The sequence below is a fragment of the Myxocyprinus asiaticus genome, chromosome 38 (genome assembly GCF_019703515.2).
Source record: "Myxocyprinus asiaticus isolate MX2 ecotype Aquarium Trade chromosome 38, UBuf_Myxa_2, whole genome shotgun sequence".
Taxonomy (NCBI): Eukaryota; Metazoa; Chordata; class Actinopteri; order Cypriniformes; family Catostomidae; genus Myxocyprinus; species Myxocyprinus asiaticus.
In genome coordinates this window covers 20,558,012-20,576,694 of record NC_059381.1, presented here as the reverse complement: position 1 = coordinate 20,576,694, position 18,683 = coordinate 20,558,012, and the positions used below count along the sequence as shown (strand labels likewise).

Here is an 18,683-nt window from a genome sequence, read left to right as displayed (position 1 = left end):
CATATATTCCAATTGCATTTCCAAAAATATCCTCAAAATATTCCTGAATATAAACAATAAATAATGGTGAAGAAAACCACAACAATAACTTATAATACTCAAATGGACATAAACAAATATGAATAATAACAGAGAAATCTGAACTTGGCAGCATGACCTTTATTAATTAAAAGAGGGCCCTTTTTTAATCATCAGCGTTACTGAACTTTGCAAAATGATGGTATGTTTTACATTTATGGAACCTCAGAATCTTGTTGTTCATCCAATGCAGCCTTTCAATTAAACATTTCAAAATTATGCTGCTGTGCTTGATTATGAAACACTGTATGTTTAGACTGTGATTTAGCTGTCTTAGCCCTTAGCTGCTAAACAAATCAGATACTACATGTGATAATCTCTCTTTAATCAGAGAGGATACACCAGGCCCAGGCAGCAGCTGCCAAAGCCAAGAAAGCTCTGCAACAGAAGCCAAAACCGGCACCCAAACCTGTAAGTTCAGCAACATGTCAACAAAAACTTTAGTCACCTGTGGTCTGCCACACACTCATTTGACATGTAAAGTACTGTAACTTTATGAAGATTTGCATCAGCTGTTGCTTATGTTGATGGGTGTGTGTGCATGTTTGTGTGTACTATAGAAGGCAGCTGGTAAAGAGCCAGGCAGTAAGAATGGTGCTGCAGAGGCAGGTCAGAGCTTAGGAAGTGAAGGGGTCAACAATGCAGCTGCCAGCTTACCCCAACCACCCCACACACCAAGCACCCCTGGAACCCCCAAATCGCCCCTACCTCCTACAGCAGCCACACCAACTAAAGTAGGCGCACCAGAGCCTGTCAAATCTAGTCCCAGGTGAGTAGACTGAAAACTAGCCTAAGTAATTAAAAAAAAAATTCCCTTAAGAACCAATCCAGAAGATATCAAGTCTTTATATTAAAGGGATAGTTCACCAAAAAACTATCTGTGAAACATAAATGGAGACGTTAGGCAGAATGTAAGCCTCCCTCAGTCACCATCCACTTTCATTGGATGAAAAAGATGTAATAAAAGTGAATGGTGATTGAGTCTAACGATCTCCTTTTGTGTCTATGTAAGAAAGAAAATCATATGGTTTTGAACAACATGATGGTGAGTAAATGATGACAGACATTTCATTTTTGGGTGAATTAATTTAATGTGTGCATTTTTTCTTGTAAACCTTTTGTACCTACAAATAAGACACAATGTTCAGCTGTATCACTATGTTTATGTCCCAAGACTTTCACGGTCCTAATCGGATCCTTTCTCTTTTGGTCCATAGTGTCCTGTTGGTGTCCCCTCCCTCCATGCCTCAGTTAGGAACGCTGCTGTCTGCCAGTCAGCCACAGGTGTCCCAGCAGGCCTCAGCTCAGCCTGCAACCCGGGTAGTGGCACACTCGGCTGCCTCTGGTTCTCTGCCTCAGGTGCGAGTAGTCACTGCCCAATCTGGGCTTCCTGCCTCCTCTGCAGGCCAGCCGACAACATTAGTGCACCAGAGTCCTCATCACATAAGGGTGCCTGTCACTGTGGCCCATGGCAAGAGCATCACACAGGTGTGCCCTAGCATCCTACCACAGAGTTGGGAAATTGTAATGTTTCCTTATAAACAGACAGCATATAGCTCATTATGAGCTTTCCAGTTTAAATACGTGGCTCAAATTCTTGTTCGTATTTCTGTGAGCAGGCAGTGGTGACTGTTCCACTTAGAGGCCCATCTGCAGGAAGTCCCATTCAGGTGCAGGCTTCACAAGGTCAGGCCAGTCTGACTGTCTCAGGTCTTGCCTCTGCTGTCACGGTAACCAAACCTCAGACAAGATCCCCCGCTAGCCCTGCACACAACCCAGCATCACCTGCAGTACTGCAGGGACTCAGCAGCCAGAATATTATCAAACAGGTACAAACTGACTCGGAGTGACTTTGTCTGATGATATATAAAATAATTTTTACTTTAAAATACAATGCAATGAAGTTGAAATTTCAAGCTATGAAGAGCATGTCCAGGTCATATTTCATCCCAAATTACTTTTCATCCCAAAAGTAAATTATATATTGTTTAAAGAAACTGAAACCTATTTTTTGAGCCAATCAGATTTTTTTTTAATTGTGAAGGGGCAGTCACACCAGGCTTTAACCTCGTATAACCACGCGTACACATGCGTGGATGTTGTATTTTTGCTTCGCTATGTGCAGCGCATAATTTATATACCTTTTACCGACTGATCTCAGTTCAGGAGACTCTGTGCTCTCAGTCAAGGGTTAAAGTCATGTGACAAAACAACATGGCGCCGACCACAGCGGAGTTTTTCTTTGGGAGAAACGCCAACAAAACTACATCTAGTAAGAAACCTAATTACATTTTTACATTGAAATCTGTGAGTCAAAATATTAGAGTCTCTAGTTTCATCCGATATGCCATTTTTACAATTTGAGCGATTTATTGCGGAACCGCATGCGGCTAAACACAATTGAGGAAAAAAAATTTGCTTTCAGAGGCTTCATATGAAGTAAGGACAAAAATACGATGCATTTCGAACTGTTCTAAGACCAGTTCAGACAGACAGCACACTGGAGGTTAAGTCCAGGGACTAAAAATTAAATGTTTTTCATTTCGGTTTGTTCTGAGCAAAAATTGTATTTTTTCGTTCCGGTTCAGAAGTTCCGCAGCCTCCTTTCCAAAAGGTTACCGGTTAGAACAAAATAAAAGAATGGTTAATAACATTCTTTTTAAAATGACAGTACTCTGCGCTAAGGGTTGGGTGAAATACCAATTGCAATGTTGCCAGATCTCGCAAGAGAAATAAGCAGCCAGGTCTGGAAAAACAAGCCCAAAATTGGCCACTTGCCTCACCAAAATAATCGAAAATTAGCAATTCAATTTTTTCCTGTGTGGTGGATTCATCAGCATAGAAGTCAAAACAAGCATACAGTTAATTAACAGTTAAGTATCATTTTAATTACAGATCTGCTTCAAATCTGTATTAATACACCATATCTAACAATAATTCAGTGAAGACTTGGACACAACTGAGAAATTTTCTTTTTACCTCTAATAATGTTTTCCTTCTATCAGGATTAGCCGTGCATTTATATGTAGTAATTATACATAGCTCTTCATTCTCTTTACTATAATGTGAAAAAACAATTCTATTCTAGAATCTAGTGAGAATCTCCTATCACTCAAAAGTCATGAGAATTTGAGGGGAAAATGTGCTAAATTATTATAAAAATAATGTCACAATGAAAAACACTTTTTCTTTTTGCAAAATACAGTTTCTTATTTTATTTTTTCTTTTGATTTTGGTGTAAAATGTGACCTGGACATGTTTTTGTGCAATGCACCCATTTTCATTTCATGGGTTACTCTCTTTTGTTTCAAACAGGTTGCCATCACTGGCCAGTTAGGTGTGAAGACCCAGAGTGGGGCAAGAATCCCTCTCACCGCCACTAATCTCCGCATCCAGGGAAAGGATGTACTCCGCCTCCCCCCCTCCTCAATTACCACTGATGCAAAAGGTCAAACAGTGCTCCGTATCACTCCAGACATGATGGCCACCCTCACTAAATCCCCAATGGCCACCGTCAAACTCACCCCAGACATGCTGAGCGGTGCCACCAGCACAGGCAGCAAGAGCATCTCTGCCACTCTACATGTGTCTTCACCCCAGCCTTCACCCCCTGCCTCTAAGACTGCCCCACCTGCAGCAGCTGAGACACTGGCTGCCAAAGCACCTGCCTCTCTAGGCACCACAGGCACTGCCACCTTAGTGAAAGTTCACCCAGAACTCAAGGCAGCCTGTGACACAGCCATCCGCCTCATGCCCGCCCTGGCTGTCACTATGGCTGAACCCAAAGCCCGCACATTCTCAACCGTCACGTCCTCAGACTCGAAAGCAGCAGGTACTACTATTCGAATAGTGCCAAACCTTGGTGTGATCCCTCAGAAACAGGGTCAGACTGTCTCAATTAGCACCATCACCACAGCTGCAAAGCCTGTCACGGTGTCGTCTGGGGCAGCCACTGTTACCATAGCAACCAGTGGAGTGGCAGGGGCCAAAGGCGTGGCGCTCGGCCCTGCCACCACAGGTTCTCCGCTCTCACTGGGTACCGCCGCAACCACAGTCAGACAAGTGCCGGTCAGTGCTACTGTAGTAGCTACACAAGCAGTAAGTTTACCTTTAGGTTTTTAAATTCAATAAGCCTGACAGACTTTTCACAATCGAAATTATTAATCCAGGGTCATTTTTAATATTGTTCTCTGAACACTGGTCATACTTTACCCTGGATTACTAATCCACACTGTATACCTTTAGCATTGCAATTTGTGAGTTAACCCTTTAAGCTTTAAAAAAAAAAAAAAATCAAAAATATCAATAACTACTTGAAAAACACAAAGGGTATCATTTAGGTATCAATAGGTATCGTTTAAAGGGGGGAAGCTCTACTTTACAATGCATGTAGGTATTATGACCAAAACTGAACAAGTGCTTTGAAATGTGCAGACAAAACAGAAGTGTTCCGTTTTGATAATTTATTAATAATTTTATAATCTTTGACATAAGTTACATGTAAACAGGTGTTGTTTATAAGCCACGTTTTTGCTTATAACTTCAATAACTTCAATAACTTTTGCAAAATAAACGGAATCTAATATATCACATACCATTACTTAGAGGAGGCGATTATCTTTAAAATGTTAACACTGCAGTCGGATACATAAATCAGTAGGTAATCCAGAATGAAATACGGAATGAATGACACAGAATTGAACTGAATGAGATCTCGTTACTCATGCTTGCATGCTTTGGAGAGAGAGAGCATACCTTTAATAATTGTTGTGTTTGCATTTGTAATTAGTTCTTATGTACAATTATTATGTTTTATATGTTTGAAGAGGCTTTTGAACACTAGGATTAATTATTTTTGTAATGCTTTATATTTTGATTGCTTTGTCATATCAACACAAAATTTTACTCAGTTACAGGTGACATGATTGGGAATAAAACAAAAGCAGCTTTTCGGTGCTACCTTACTTACACCCTGAGATATATAATGTAAATTTAGAAAAATAAGGAAGAAAGTTCATTTTTAGTTTGTTTTTTCAGCAGTTTCTTAGGCTGAGAGTCTTAGAATTTATCATTATATCATTAAGAAAATGTAAAAGTTTTCTTTACAATGATATCAAACAATCATTTTTTTTAAATTATTTTTATATATAAGCCTTTAATTTTGGGAATGCCACTAAAACAGGAAATCTTTCTGACCTGACCTGGTCTGACCTTGTCATCATAACCCAAGGTTAAAAGTGTGAAATCTTGCTTAACCTAGAGTTAAAAAAGACATTAACCCATGCTTAATTGTTTTGTGAAAAGCCTAGAATGGCGTTTAAAGGGCACCCTGATTTATAACCTTTCAGTGGAAGAATGTAGTGTATCAAGCACACACTGCCTGTTATGTATGTCAACATAACTGTCTGAACTCAAGTTTTCTGTTTTCAGGGAAAGCTTCCTACAAGGATCACAGTGCCTCTATCTGTCCTCAGCCAACCTTTGAAAAACAAGAGCGTGGTCACCACACCCATAATTAAGGGAAACATAAGCACCAAGTAAGAATTCAGCTATATCACCTAATAATCATATTGTAAAAAAATAAATAAAACGCAATCTTAAATTAGTTAAAGGTGGGGGGCCTGGGTAGCTCAGTGGTAAAAGACACTGGCTACCACCCCTGGAGTTCGCTAGTTCGAATCCCAGGACGTGCTGAGTGACTCCAGCCAGGTCTCCTACCAAATTGGCCCGGTTGCTAGGGAGGGTAGAGTCACATGGGGTAACCTCCTCATGGTCGCTATAGTGTGGTTTGTTCTCGGTGGGGCGCGTGGTGAGTTGAGCGCAGATGCCGTGGTGGATGGCGTGAAGCCTCCACACACACTATGTCTCCGTGGCAACGTGCTCAACAAGCCACGTGATAAGATGCGCATGTTGATGGTCTCAGACGTGGAGGCAGCTGGGATTCATCCTCCGCCACCCGGATTGAGGCGAATCACTACATGACCACGAGGACTTAAAAGCGCACTGGGAATTGGGCATTCCAAATTGGGTGAAAAAGGGGAAAAATCCAAAAAAAAAAAAAAAAACATTTGTTAAAGGTGAAGTGTGTAATTTCTGCACCACTAGCATCACCAAACTTAATTACTGTTTTCAATTAGGTCCATTTCTTTCATTGAAATGGTGTGCAATTGGGGTTGATAGTCCCACCCTAAGTGCACACCAACGGGTGAACCAATTGAGCTATGTCAAGCATGTTGTGATGCTCAAACAGAGCAATGTTTAGAAAGTGCCACAGAGTCACAGTGTTTACATTCTTTAGCCATTCAACTTAGAAATGGCTTACTTTTAGTTGTACATTAAATTAGGATACAAGCAGTGTTGCCAAATTAGCGACTTTGTCACTAGATTTAGCGACTTTTCAGACCTCTTTAGCGACTTTTATTCAAAAAAGCGCCGAGCGACAAATCTAGCGACTTTTTGGACAACCCTTAGCTACCTTCCGTAGAAGAAAGTCGCCAGTACTGCCCCCTGAGCGCGTCGTCTTGCTTTCCTGCCCGGACTCGGAGACACACCTCTCTCTGAGTCTACTCTGTTCAGTGAGACTGACAGAGAGAGAGAGGTGAGCAGGCGAGAAGACGGAGCAGCACAATCAGTTGACCACACGGCAGCTGACATAGACGTGAATGAGCTGCGCATGTGCAAACAGCGTTGTCAAGGACCAATCATGAATCTGTATTTGCTCCCTTTTGTTTTAAATTTAAGAGTTTAATTTGACCGTTTATTTTTATTCTTTTCATGCACTTAATCACAAGAGATTTTTAGACAGTTGTTCATTCCTGTTTCTGAACCCTCTGAATTCAGACACTTACTTAGACAATAAAATAATGAATTTTTGTATATATGCACATAGTGGTTTGTTATGGCTGAGCGCTGTGTGAGAGAAAAGATAAAGTTTCTGTCACTTCTAACTTTCTCTCTGAGTGATTGATAGATATAGGGAATTAATAGGTTATTACAGTATGTACGGCAAACACATGTAAAGGGCGGACACTATGCAAAATGCAAATGAGACGAGATGACGTCACGAATATGCTAATTAGTGTATGACGTCATTTAGCGACATTTAGCGACTTTTCGAGCAGGCTTTAGCTACTTTCCATTTAAACTAGTTGACAACACTGGATACAAGAAAGCGTTTAAACATACTGTAAAAATTACACACTTCATTTTTAAATGGGTCAGTATGAACTGAAAGTCTGATTTGCCAAATGTGTCTTGTAGTATCAGCAGTCTGGGGAGAAACATTATCCTGACTACCATGCCAGCAGGCACCAAGCTGATTGCTGGGAACAAGCCCGTCAGCTTTGTAACTGCTCAGCAGCTACAACAGCTCCAGCAGCAGGGACAGGCCACACAGGTTGAATGATCAGACTTTACCATCTCTCCCAAACAAACTAAAACTGGTTTTGCAAGCCAAACCATATACTACTCATGTGGGGAATCAAGATGAGAGTTAACTGAACATATTTCTATTCCCCAGGTTCGAATTCAGACGGTACCAGCTCAGCAGCTACAGCGCACGGTGGCCAGCTCTACGAAATCAACAGTATCTACAGTTGTGGTCTCTACTGCACCCTCGCCGAAAACAAACCCTGACCCCCAATGAGATGAGCTAGCAGCAGAGCCATGAACATATACCATAGTTAAAGGGATAGTTCACCCAAAAATTACAATTTTTATGCAATCTCCTTTTGTGTTCCACAGAGGAAAGAAAGTCACATGGGTTTGGAACAATATGAGGGCAAGTAAATGATGACAGAATTTTTATTATTGGGTGAACTATCCCTTAAAGGCAATAGCTCAAGCCTGTTCTCTTCTGATGGAGAGAGAAAGCATCACGAGAGACTCAAAGTGCAAAAAAAGCAAAGTGCAGAGAGCATCTGTACAACATTTTGCACTGAAAGGTCTTGCTCTAGTTCTTTCCACTTTCCCATGAAGTAGCATATGGGCAAAACAGTGTCAGATTCCAACGAAGCACTGGTGTTGACCTGACACTGTTCCAAATATTTCGGTAATATGCTGATCACTGCAAGTTTAAAATAAGTTGGTGGTTGATATAGGGCATTTTGTGAATGTGGACGTAAAATCACAGAGACATCACATCACAGATAGTGAACAATAGCGCATGACTTGTATAAGAGCAGAAACCTATGAGCTTGTTATGGTGAATGGCCTTTCTCTAGAAAATATTGACATGTGCACTGAGAAAGAAGTTTTTTTATTTGTGCTGTATCTTATATTCTCTTAAAGAAGTGTAATTTAATAAATACTGTTAATATACAGTAGCCACTGTTTGAATTCTGCTAATAAATATAAATCTTGAGAAACAACTGTTACATTCACTCAACTTAACTGATTTTATTATTTTTAATTTGAATATTTTTGATAAGACACAAGATGCTTCATGCAATCTAGGGCTTAACCCTGGACATCATATATGTAAAACTAATAATTTGCCTGTTGTGTGTTACCGCATTTACATGCTAGAACCAGGTCTCCTCATGCAGTGACAAGAACATAATATCCTTGTAGTTTTCTACTTTCCATTCCGTTATATCTATTATAGTATTTTGAAGTGAAAAACATTCATGCACAAATTCTAGAGGAATATCTTGTTCTGTTCTTTACCTCTTTCTAGGTCAAACACGTGGCTGGCTTGTCAAAGGTGCATGGATCTATTTTAAGAGAAAGGTGCCACAGCACCTGCGATAACCACTTAATTTACAATTCCATTTTTCATCATTAACTTGAGGAAAAGATTGTTTGAATAGATGCTGAATCATTGTGTTAAATCATGCATATGAATTCAGTCCTATTGGAAGACCGCTTGTTAGCAGAGCAAAGCTTAAAACTCTGCATTTGCATTCAGTGCATTAAATCCTTTACAGCCTAAGCTCAAGGCTCCATCTACTCTTCATCTGAATCCTGGAGCAAAGCCTTCTGGGAGCTGGAGTCAGAAAGAGTGGTCTTCCTGAGGCCCAACTCCATGTCACCGATCTGCCTCCTTACACACCATTTAGAAGACCTGTAAAGATCAGAGTAGCAAATGCACACGACTGTAATCCAAATGAAATCTGAGGGTAGATGTTCTAAGATCTTTATGAAAATCTGCAGTTCTCACCAAAAAACAGCACTGTAGCAAATGCCCACAATCAAAAGAGCAACAGCATAATGCCAGCAGAAGCACATGGTGATAAACATGATGTTGTCGTGTCTCTCCAGATCCCACTCTGGTCCACTCAGAGGATACAGCACAAACCCAATCTGACGAAAGAAACGGCAGCATCGAAGAGGATAAATATGATTTGCATTTCCTCCTTTTCCATGAATGAGAACATTAAAAGTGATTTTAGTGGCTAATTTTTTTTTTATGGTATGGAATTACTAAGACTTTGCGATGTTCCTTACCTGATAGAACCATGTGCCTTGTAGGATGGCTAAACTGCACCTGAAAAACTCTAACGCTGTGTTATCTCGCTTAAACACCTCAATCATTGTGATAGCTGAACCACCAAACACCGCAACTAGAAGCAGAGAATGAATGTGCTGGTCCAGAGGAGGACGGCTGTGCACATGGAAATAGAAAAGGAACCCTGGAAGGGAGAGGCCATGACATTTCAAATTAATATCAAACAGAAGCTCCAGAGACATTTGAGGGCAAGCAATTACTAAATATTTATGTTATAAAGTACATTTTGGTTGATACCTTCCACAAAGAGAGCCAAGGATAGAGAGAGACGGTCAAGACCAACTGGGACAGGAAGAGAGGACATGGTGAGAACATCTACGATGCCAGAGATGCCAAAGAACAAGTACATGGTGCTGTGCTGCCAATTCATCAGTTTCACCCAGCCGTCCTTATACAGATGGGCATGAGGGCCGTCAGGCACAAACTGCTCTGCCATGATCCCTGGAGAGACATTTCAGAATTTTGGTTGAATTAAAATACAGTGGCCCCCAAAAGTATTTGGGCACATAAGCCACCTTTAAAAATGTATGAATGTCATTGCCTTAACAAAATATCAAATCACACGAAGTTCGTTACGTATCTATTTACATATAAAACAATAGATATATTGTTCAAAATGAAGACAAATTGACATTTTTGGACATTTTCTAGTTGTCAAACGTAAGTGGAACATGATCATTGTTAATGTGCTGAATTAAACCTGTGGTTCCTCTGCTAGAAATCAGTTGGTTAAAGGTGAATGAAAAACTTGCTAGGACAAGTAAAGCTAGTTCTAAGAAAAGCTCTAGCATTATTTGTTTGCTGATGACACTTTTAATATTTTGTTATCTAATGCGATGACATTTACACATTGTTGCCTAAGTGTCCATAGGCTCTATGTTATTGTTTAAAAGGAATATTCCGGGTTCAATACAAGTTAAATCAACAGCATTTCTGGCATAATATTGATTGCCACAAAAATTCATTTTGACTTTTCTTTAAAACAATAAAAATCTGGGTTCCAGTGAGGCACTTACAATAGAAGTTAATGGGGCCAATCTATAAACTTCAAAATACTCACTGTTTCAAAAGAATAGCCACAAGACATAAACAATATGCATGTTAGAGTTACCTAACCCTAACATGATTTTAGTGTGATCAAATCGCTTACTAAACTTTTCTGTGTAAAGCTATAGCCAGTTTTACAACTTCGTTGCCATGATGATGTTAAACCAACCCTAAAGCGACCTTAAAAATTACGATTTAAACAACTTTACAGCTCAAATAATACATGAGTTTTAACAGAAGAATTAATGTAAGTGCTTTTTACAAAATTATAAGCTTCACATTTCTGCCTTTAAACCCTCCAAAAATTGGCTCCATTCACTTCCATTGTAAGTGCCTCACTGTAACATTGATTTTTGCTTTTTTTGTTTGTTTTTTTTAAAGAAAAGGAGCGACAAGTCAAAATGATTTTTTCTGGTAATCAACATTATGCCACAGATGCTGTCGATCAAGCTTAATTTGTATCGAGCCCGGAACATTCCTATAAGTTCAAGAAGATGACTTTTCTTTTTTCTTTTCTTGTTCACTTCTTTAGTTTTACTCATCTCTACTTCAATTTACAAATAGGAAACCAGACAGAGTTTTAAAGTTCGTTTATGTGCATGTGGCTCACCAACAAATGCAAAGAAGATCTTCAGAGCCCCTTCAATTAAATTTATTCTGTTTAAAATTAGAGTCAGCTTCTGGTTCCCTCTGTCTCCATGTTGTCTTTCTCTTCTCCTCCATATCTGTCTTAAAGGGCACTTTAATGACCACCACAGGCCAAACAGCAGGAAGAATGTACCAGGTAATGCATGTCCTTTGAAGTTGGCCATTCTGCCCCTTTAAAACAAAAATAAGGTAAATGAAACCCATGCACTGAATAATTTGATTCTACAAAACAGAATCCAGCAAAAGACAAGAATGTTGTTTTAAGCTTGGTTTCATATGACCTGGTGGGGACTCAAATACATGGTGTGACCAACACAGTCTCATGAGAATTCATCACAATACTAAGAGGTGGCAAATTCGTACAACTTCATCCATCAACTAATCACATACGCTTCATGAACACATGTTCGGAACCCAGAAATGTAGCTTTCTTTCATATTAAACATCATGGCTTTTAACATCAATATCATGGTTACGTTTACGCTATGGGTAGGGTAAGGTGTTATACTTTATGGTTAGGTTTAGGGATGGGGTTTGGGTTGGGGGTTAAAGTTACGAAAACATTTTTGGATAAACATGGAACAAATGCAACATTGGGAACTACAAGAACACAAAGGAAAACGTCTCTCATTGGTGGGTGTATCATAAACTCAACTTGTATGAATTTGCCAACTCATGCTATTGTGACAAATTCTCATGAGATCAGGTTGGTATGGCCAAAATTATGTGGACACCTGAACACCAATACGTGATTCTTGAACATTTAATTTTAAAACCATGTGCGATAAAAGGGAGTTAACCCTCCCTAACAGCTTCCACTCTTCCGGGAAGGCTTTCCACTAGCTGTTGGAACATGCTGTGGATTTGCTTTCATTCCCAAGACCGTCAGTGAGGTCAAAAACTGATGTCGGGTTATGGTATGGTGCCTGGTACACAGTTTCCAATTCATCCCAAAGGTGTTCAGTGAGGTTCAGGTTTGGGCTTTATGCAGGCCAGTCAAGTTCTTCCACCCTAGACTCAGTAAACCCTTTCTTTGTGCACAGGGGCATTGTCATGCTGGAACAGAAAAGGGTCCTCCTCAAATTCTTACCACAAATTTGGTAGCACACAGTTTTCTAAAACATCATTGTATGCCATAGCATTAAAGGTGCTGTAAGCTATTTTTTTTTTCATGGAAAGGTATGCAAAAAATGTTCCTACTCCCTGAGAGATATAACTGAAATAAGTGACATGAGATATCTTATCAGTCTCTGTGACAGCTCTAGACTCTGTAAACAGCTAATAAAAATGTGTCCGCAGGCTGTGGTCTCTGACCTGTCAATAACACTGTGTAACAATTTATTTATTTATTTATTTGTTCCTGGGTAGTAAGTGTTACTTTCTAATTGCTTATGCCTCAAAAGTATAGAAAATGGCTATTATTCCCCACAAACTTTGCTTTTGTGACCAGGACAGTGATATTTTGAAATTTACCTATTTCCAATGAGAAAACAGGCGAATTTGTGTCTTTTAGTTCACATAAAGTCAGAAAAAAACAACATATGAATCCAAATTAACATGTATTTATACTAAAGTAATATTCAAAGCCGTGCTGGTCCTTAATGGAAACAAGTACACGTCTCTTCCCCTGGCTCACTCGGTGCACCTCAAAGAGGACCACAACAGCATCAAGACCTTGCTGGACGCCTTGATGTATGATGAGTACGGTTGGGAGGTTATAGGAGACTTCAAAATGGTGGCATTCCTGATGGGTCTCCAAGGCAGTTTTACCAAGTTTCCCTGCTATCTTTGCCTTTGGGACAGCAGGGACATCAAGGCGCACTACCACAGGCAGGACTGGCCATAGCGGACCGAGTTCTCTGTGGGGAGGAACAACATCAAGTGGGAGCCACTTGTGGACCCCCGGAAGGTGCTGATGCCACCACTGCACATCAAATTGGGCCTTATGAAACAATTTGTCAAAGCTCTAGATAAGGAGTCGGCAGCCTTCAAGTACCTCCAGGACTTCTTCCCTAAGCTGTCTGAGGCAAAGGTCAAAGCCGGTGTCTTTGTCAGACCACAGATAAAGAAGGATTTTGGATTCATATGTTGTTTTTCTGACTTTATGTGAACGAAAAGACACAAATTCGCCCATTTTCTCATTGGAAATATTTGTGCATTCTCATTGTATTGTAGTTGCAGCTATTTATTAAGGCTTACTACCATTTTATGCCATGTTGTTCATAACACTTGTCAGTTGAGGGTGCTATTGCTGCTTTTGTTTTTAACAACCGTTTCTGCACAATGTCGGCCTCAATAAAGCTCATTTGGTATTTTTGGAGTGCAGGGTTTTGGAAAGAGGGGGTGTGGCTGATCCAACAGCTCAGTGTCCTGGAAGTAGAGCAGCTAAAATCAATTACAGCACCTTTTGTCTTCACTGGAATTAAGGGGCCTGGTCAAACCCTTTAAATATGGAGTGGTGATGGTGGTGGACTAAAACACTGAACTGGTAAGCAGAAAGTTGTTGGTTCAATCCCCACAGCCACCACCATTGTGTCCTTGAGCAAGGCACTTAACTCCAGGTTGCTCCAGGGGGATTGTCCCTGTAATAAGTGCACTGTAAGTTGCTTTGGATAAAAGCATCTGCCAAATGCATAAATGTAATTAGAAGGGGGTGTCCACATACTTTTCGCAATGTAGTATTTAATGCTTCAAATATCACTGTCCATATATCAGTCAACGTGTCGTGCAAACCAAAGTTCAGTTTGATAAGCCTTTATTACCTACAGCTATTAGTAGGGGAAATTAGTTTCTCTCTGAAAATCATGAACAAGAGAAATAAAATGCATTATAGACATAAAGATGAATGTTATGTGACATGCAGTGTCACTGTAATCAAATTACTTTAGTAAAAAAGCAGTGATACACATTACATTTAAAATTTTGTGTATTCAGAGTACAGTTACTGACTTTAACTACTTTTAAGTACATTTCTTGGGTTTCATATATTTTTAAGATAATATTTATGTCAAATACATTTAAAACATGCATTATGTTCATATGTTCGTCTGTTTGCATTTCTGTTACAGCTGAAGAGTCACTAACGAGTTATTGTAAGGGCAAAACATGTTGCTGTGTTTGACTTGCATGTGACAATGAATTAGGAGGAAATATTGACATTCTGAATTTGATGAGCGGAAAAACTTCTGTGAAAAGTGTTTTAGAAAGTAACTTAAAAGGGAAGTAGTTTGTAATGTGATTACTTTTCACATGAAAATATTGAATAGTGATATCTGATAACAATTTTAGAAAAGTAATTAGTCATTTATAGTGGGTTACTGTTTTGAGTAACTTACCCAACATTGGCGACATATTTATTGTCACTATAGCAAACCTTTCAGAAAATATGTCGAACATTATCACTGTTTTCTGGTTCTGTATAAATTCTTAATAGTTTTACTTTTAAATCTCTTAATGACCTGTCCTTTCAATACCTAACAGATCGCTCATCACCATATTGCCACTCACACACATTAAGGTCCCAAAACTCCTGTCTTTTGATAGTGCTAAAAATAGCTAAATCAACAAAATGAGGAAGAGCATTGGCTCTTAAAGGAATATTCTGGGTTCAATACAAGTTAAGCTCAATCGACAGCATTTGTGGCATAATGTTCATTACCACAAAAAAAATATTTCAACTTGTCCCTTATTTTCTTTTTTTTTTTTAAAAAAAGCAAACATTGAGGTGACAGTGAGGCACTTCCAATGGAGATGAATGGGGCCAATCCGTAAACATTAAAATATTCAAAATTTTTGCCACAAGACATAAACAATATGTGTGTTAACATGATTTTAGTGTGATAAAAATCACTTACTAACCTTTTCTTTGTAAAGTTATGGCCAATTTTGCAACTTCATTGCCATGATGATATAATGTCAACAAAACCTAAAACGGCTGTAAAAAGGACAATTTAAAGAACTTTACAACTCAAATAGTACATGAGTTTTAAGAATTAATGTAAGCGCTTTTATAAAATTATAAGCTTCACATTTCTGTCTTTAAACCTTTCAAAAATTGGCCCCATTCACTTCCATTGTAAGTGGCTCACTGTAACCTTGATTTTTGCTTTTTTTAAAGAAAATGAATTTTTTTATTTTTTGTGGTAAAACAAATGTTGTCGATTTAGCTTAACTTGTATTGAACTTGGAATATTTCTTTAAGCTTTGGAATAGCCCTCCAAGCCATGTCATTCAGGTAAAGTTAAATTCCCATAGTCCTCTTTTAATCCTGCTGCTTTAACTCTGTATGCTGGAAGCTATTGTTTCTCTTTTCCCACTATTTACTTTTATAAATCCTTTCCTTATTAGAGGCAACATTCTATCCATTCCTTTATCTCCACCCACATCTTGGAGCACCCATCCCGAGGTTTATTGCTCCCATCATACCCACATCCAGACTGACCTGCTGTGGAGATCAATGGCTTGTATACATTTATTTAAATACCTGTATGTGCCATCCCAAAAAGGTCTTCCCCAGCTGATTGTGGTTACTTAAACATCTCAGGGATTTTTCATGTCATGCTGTTGCATTCTTTTCTAACTGTGAGGTTTGTAAGGCATTATTACAATACAACTGTTGGGTTGTATTTACACTGCCTGGCCAAAACAAAAGTTGCATACTCTAATATTTTGCTGGACCGCCTTTAGCTTTGATTATGGTGCACATTTGTTGTGGCATTGTTTTGACAACCTTATGCAACGTCACAACATTTATTTCCATCCAGAGTTGCATAAATTTTCGGCCGAGATCTTGTATTGATGACAGGAGTGTCGAACTACTCTGTAAACTCTTCTCTAGCACATTCCAAAATGGGGTTAAGGTCAGGATTCTGTGGTGGCCAATTCATGTGTGAAAATGATTCCTCATGCTCTCTGAACCACTCTTTCACAATTTGAGCCTGATTAATTTTGGCATTGTTGTCCTGGAATATGCCCGTGCCATAAGGGAAGAAAAAATCCATTGATGGGATAATCTGGTCATTCAGTACATTCAGGTAATCAGCTGACTTCATTTTATTGCTGCATAACATTGCTGAGCCTTGACCTGACCAAATGAAGCAACCCCAGATCATAACACTGCCTCCAGAGGCTTGTACAGTGGGCACTATGCATGACGAGTGCATCAATTCATGCACTTACCCTGATGCACCCATCGCTTTGAAATAGGGTAAATCTGGACTCATCAGACCACATGACCTTTTTCCATTGCTCCTCAGTCCAATCTTTATGCTTCCTCGCAAATTTAAGTTGTTTTTTTCCGATTAGCCTCACTAACAAGTGGCTTTCTTGTGGCCACACAGCTGTTCAGTCCTAATCCTGTAAGTTCTCGTCGCATTGTGCGTGTGGAAATTATACTTTCACTATTAAACATAGCGGTGAGTTCTACTGTCAATTTTTTACAATGTGACTTCACCAAGTGTTTTAGTGATCTCTGATCATGATCATTCAAGATTTTTTTTTCCAACCACATTGCTTCTGTGAAGCTGATGGTTCCCCACTGTCCTTCCAGGTTTTAATAATGTGTTGGACAGGGGCCTGGGTAGCTGAGTGGTCAAAAACTGAGTGGAGTTTGCTAGCTCGAATCCCAGGGCCTGCTGAGTGACTCCAGCCAGGTCTCCTAAGCAACCAAATTGGCCAGGTTGCTATGGAGGGTAGAGTCACATGGGGTAACCTCCTAGTAGTTCGTTCTCGGTGGGGCGCGTGGTGAGTTGAGCGCAGATGCCGCGGTAGATGGCGTGAAGCCTCCACACGCGCTATGTCTCTGTGGCAACGCGCTCAACAAGCCACGTGATAAGATGGTCTCCGCCACCCGGATTGAGGCGAATCACTACGCGACCAGAGGACTTAGAAGCACATTGGGAAATGGGGATTCCAAATAAAAAATTAAAAAAAGTGTTGGACAGTTCTTAACCTGATTTCAGCAATCTCCTTAGTTGTTTTCTTTGCTTGATGCAGGCCAATAATTTGCCCCTTCTGAAACACAGTAACGTCTTTTCCACGACCGACATAAAGAAACGAGAAGCTATACACTGCACCAGTTAGGGTAAAAAGAACTGTTGTCAGCTGAAATATTTATCACTGCAATAATGATCCAATTATAGGCTTTTAAGTATCTACTTATTTAAATCCAAATGGCGAATTTTTTTTTTTTTTTTTTTTTTTTTTTTTTTTTTTGGTCAGGCAGTGTGTGTAAATTGCTTTATAATAGATTCACTAAAAATATATATTTTAGCTTATTTTTAAGACGTACACCTTTCAAATTCATAGCAAAATTCCACCCAATTAAATTGTTTAATGTTTAACTTAATTAAATTAATAAAACTTAAAATATTTATGATTTAATCATTATTTTATTAAAGATGACTCAGTTCAATTTGATTGAATTTTGTTTTGTTGTGTAGGGTAGGAGGATCCCAAATAAGCGTGTTATTAAGTTTTTAACCTGAAGAAGTGCATACAGATACACATGTTCCACCTGTTTTGATGCTTCAGATAGTCTCTCTAAATGAGATGTCTGTGCTCGGTATTGTCAGGGAGATTATTGAAAATCAAGTTTTACTTGGTAGGAACGCCCTTTTATTTACCCACGCTTATAGTCTCATGAGCAGCATTTTCTGTGGATCTAAGGAACAAAAAGCCTACCTAGCACAGTACAAGTATTCGCAATGGTTACCAGTTTCCTCCCAAATATAGCCTTCGGTTATAACAGTTATCGTTACTGCAATAAAACACTTGTAAACTTGGTTTTAGCCACCAATGTCATTAGGAAAAGCAGAAATTAAACAAAAATAAAGGCATATTTTCAAAGCATTTTGCTTGTTTGAAAGAGATCCTTTATTATGTTTTATAGTAGTAGCCCAATAATAATTCTAGTAACCGGAAACAATGCATTGTAGAAGATGGGCAAAGCCTGAATATGAGAACAATCGCTTAATTAACAACTAGACAAACTATGTTATTCTCGTTATATAAGTATATATATATATATATACAGAATAAAACTAATACTTCCAGTATGTAACCTTTAATACGGATTTCCATTATTTCATTGTATAGGTTACCAAAAGATTTTCCACAGCAATTTACCATCAAAATCTTTTGAACGTTTTCAGTTGAATGTCTATGTTGTTTGTGTACTCTACCTGAACACTGGCCTATGTTGTCACGGCGGGGTCCCCAATGCTCCTGTTTTGCTCTTATGATGGGAATATGCTAGTTGCCTGTCTGCAAAGCATGCACCTGCTCACCTGCTCACCTGCTCACATTCCTTACAGTAAAAAAGAAGACACCGCCCCTCCTGTTGTTGACTGACAGCAGCTTGCAACCTTACATTAAAGATGACCCCGCCCTTTCCTTTGAGGTG

General features: G+C 39.2%; 2 protein-coding genes across 3 annotated transcripts in view; one reads left to right on the top strand and one right to left on the bottom strand.

Annotated features, from left to right (window-relative positions):
- The window catches only part of nfrkb (nuclear factor related to kappaB binding protein), a 35,065-nt gene extending 25,922 nt beyond the window's left edge, over positions 1–9,143 (top strand). For both annotated transcript variants that reach the window (XM_051676868.1, XM_051676867.1), the window contains exons 19-26: positions 410–489; positions 639–847; positions 1,296–1,566; positions 1,698–1,907; positions 3,394–4,176; positions 5,509–5,615; positions 7,339–7,474; positions 7,598–9,143. In XM_051676868.1, the coding sequence (XP_051532828.1) occupies positions 410–489; positions 639–847; positions 1,296–1,566; positions 1,698–1,907; positions 3,394–4,176; positions 5,509–5,615; positions 7,339–7,474; positions 7,598–7,723 (1,922 nt within the window). In that variant the 3' untranslated portion in view covers positions 7,724–9,143. The remainder of the gene's footprint in view (positions 1–409; positions 490–638; positions 848–1,295; positions 1,567–1,697; positions 1,908–3,393; positions 4,177–5,508; positions 5,616–7,338; positions 7,475–7,597) is intronic.
- tmem45b (transmembrane protein 45B) lies at positions 8,320–18,604 on the bottom strand. The gene is made up of 6 exons (XM_051676884.1): positions 18,463–18,604; positions 11,244–11,452; positions 9,824–10,027; positions 9,526–9,710; positions 9,239–9,381; positions 8,320–9,142 (listed from the first exon to the last, which is right to left on the bottom strand). The coding sequence occupies exons 2-6, from the start codon at positions 11,443–11,445 to the stop codon at positions 9,025–9,027; spliced, it is 852 nt and encodes a 283-aa protein (XP_051532844.1). The 5' UTR covers positions 11,446–11,452; positions 18,463–18,604; the 3' UTR covers positions 8,320–9,024.
- Positions 18,605–18,683: the final 79 nt, after the last annotated feature.

What these genes read in the sequence shown, in the direction of transcription:
- tmem45b (XM_051676884.1), bottom strand. Translation starts at nt 11,445, where the DNA reads ATGGCCAACTTCAAAGGACATGCATTACCTGGTACATTCTTCCTGCTG. An exon ending in GATCTTCTTTGCATTTGTTG is followed by an intron (nt 10,028 to 11,243) that starts GTGAGCCACATG and finishes ATGTCTCTCCAG; the next exon opens with GGATCATGGCAGAGCAGTTT. An exon ending in AAGGCACATGGTTCTATCAG is followed by an intron (nt 9,382 to 9,525) that starts GTAAGGAACATC and finishes TTCTTTCGTCAG; the next exon opens with ATTGGGTTTGTGCTGTATCC.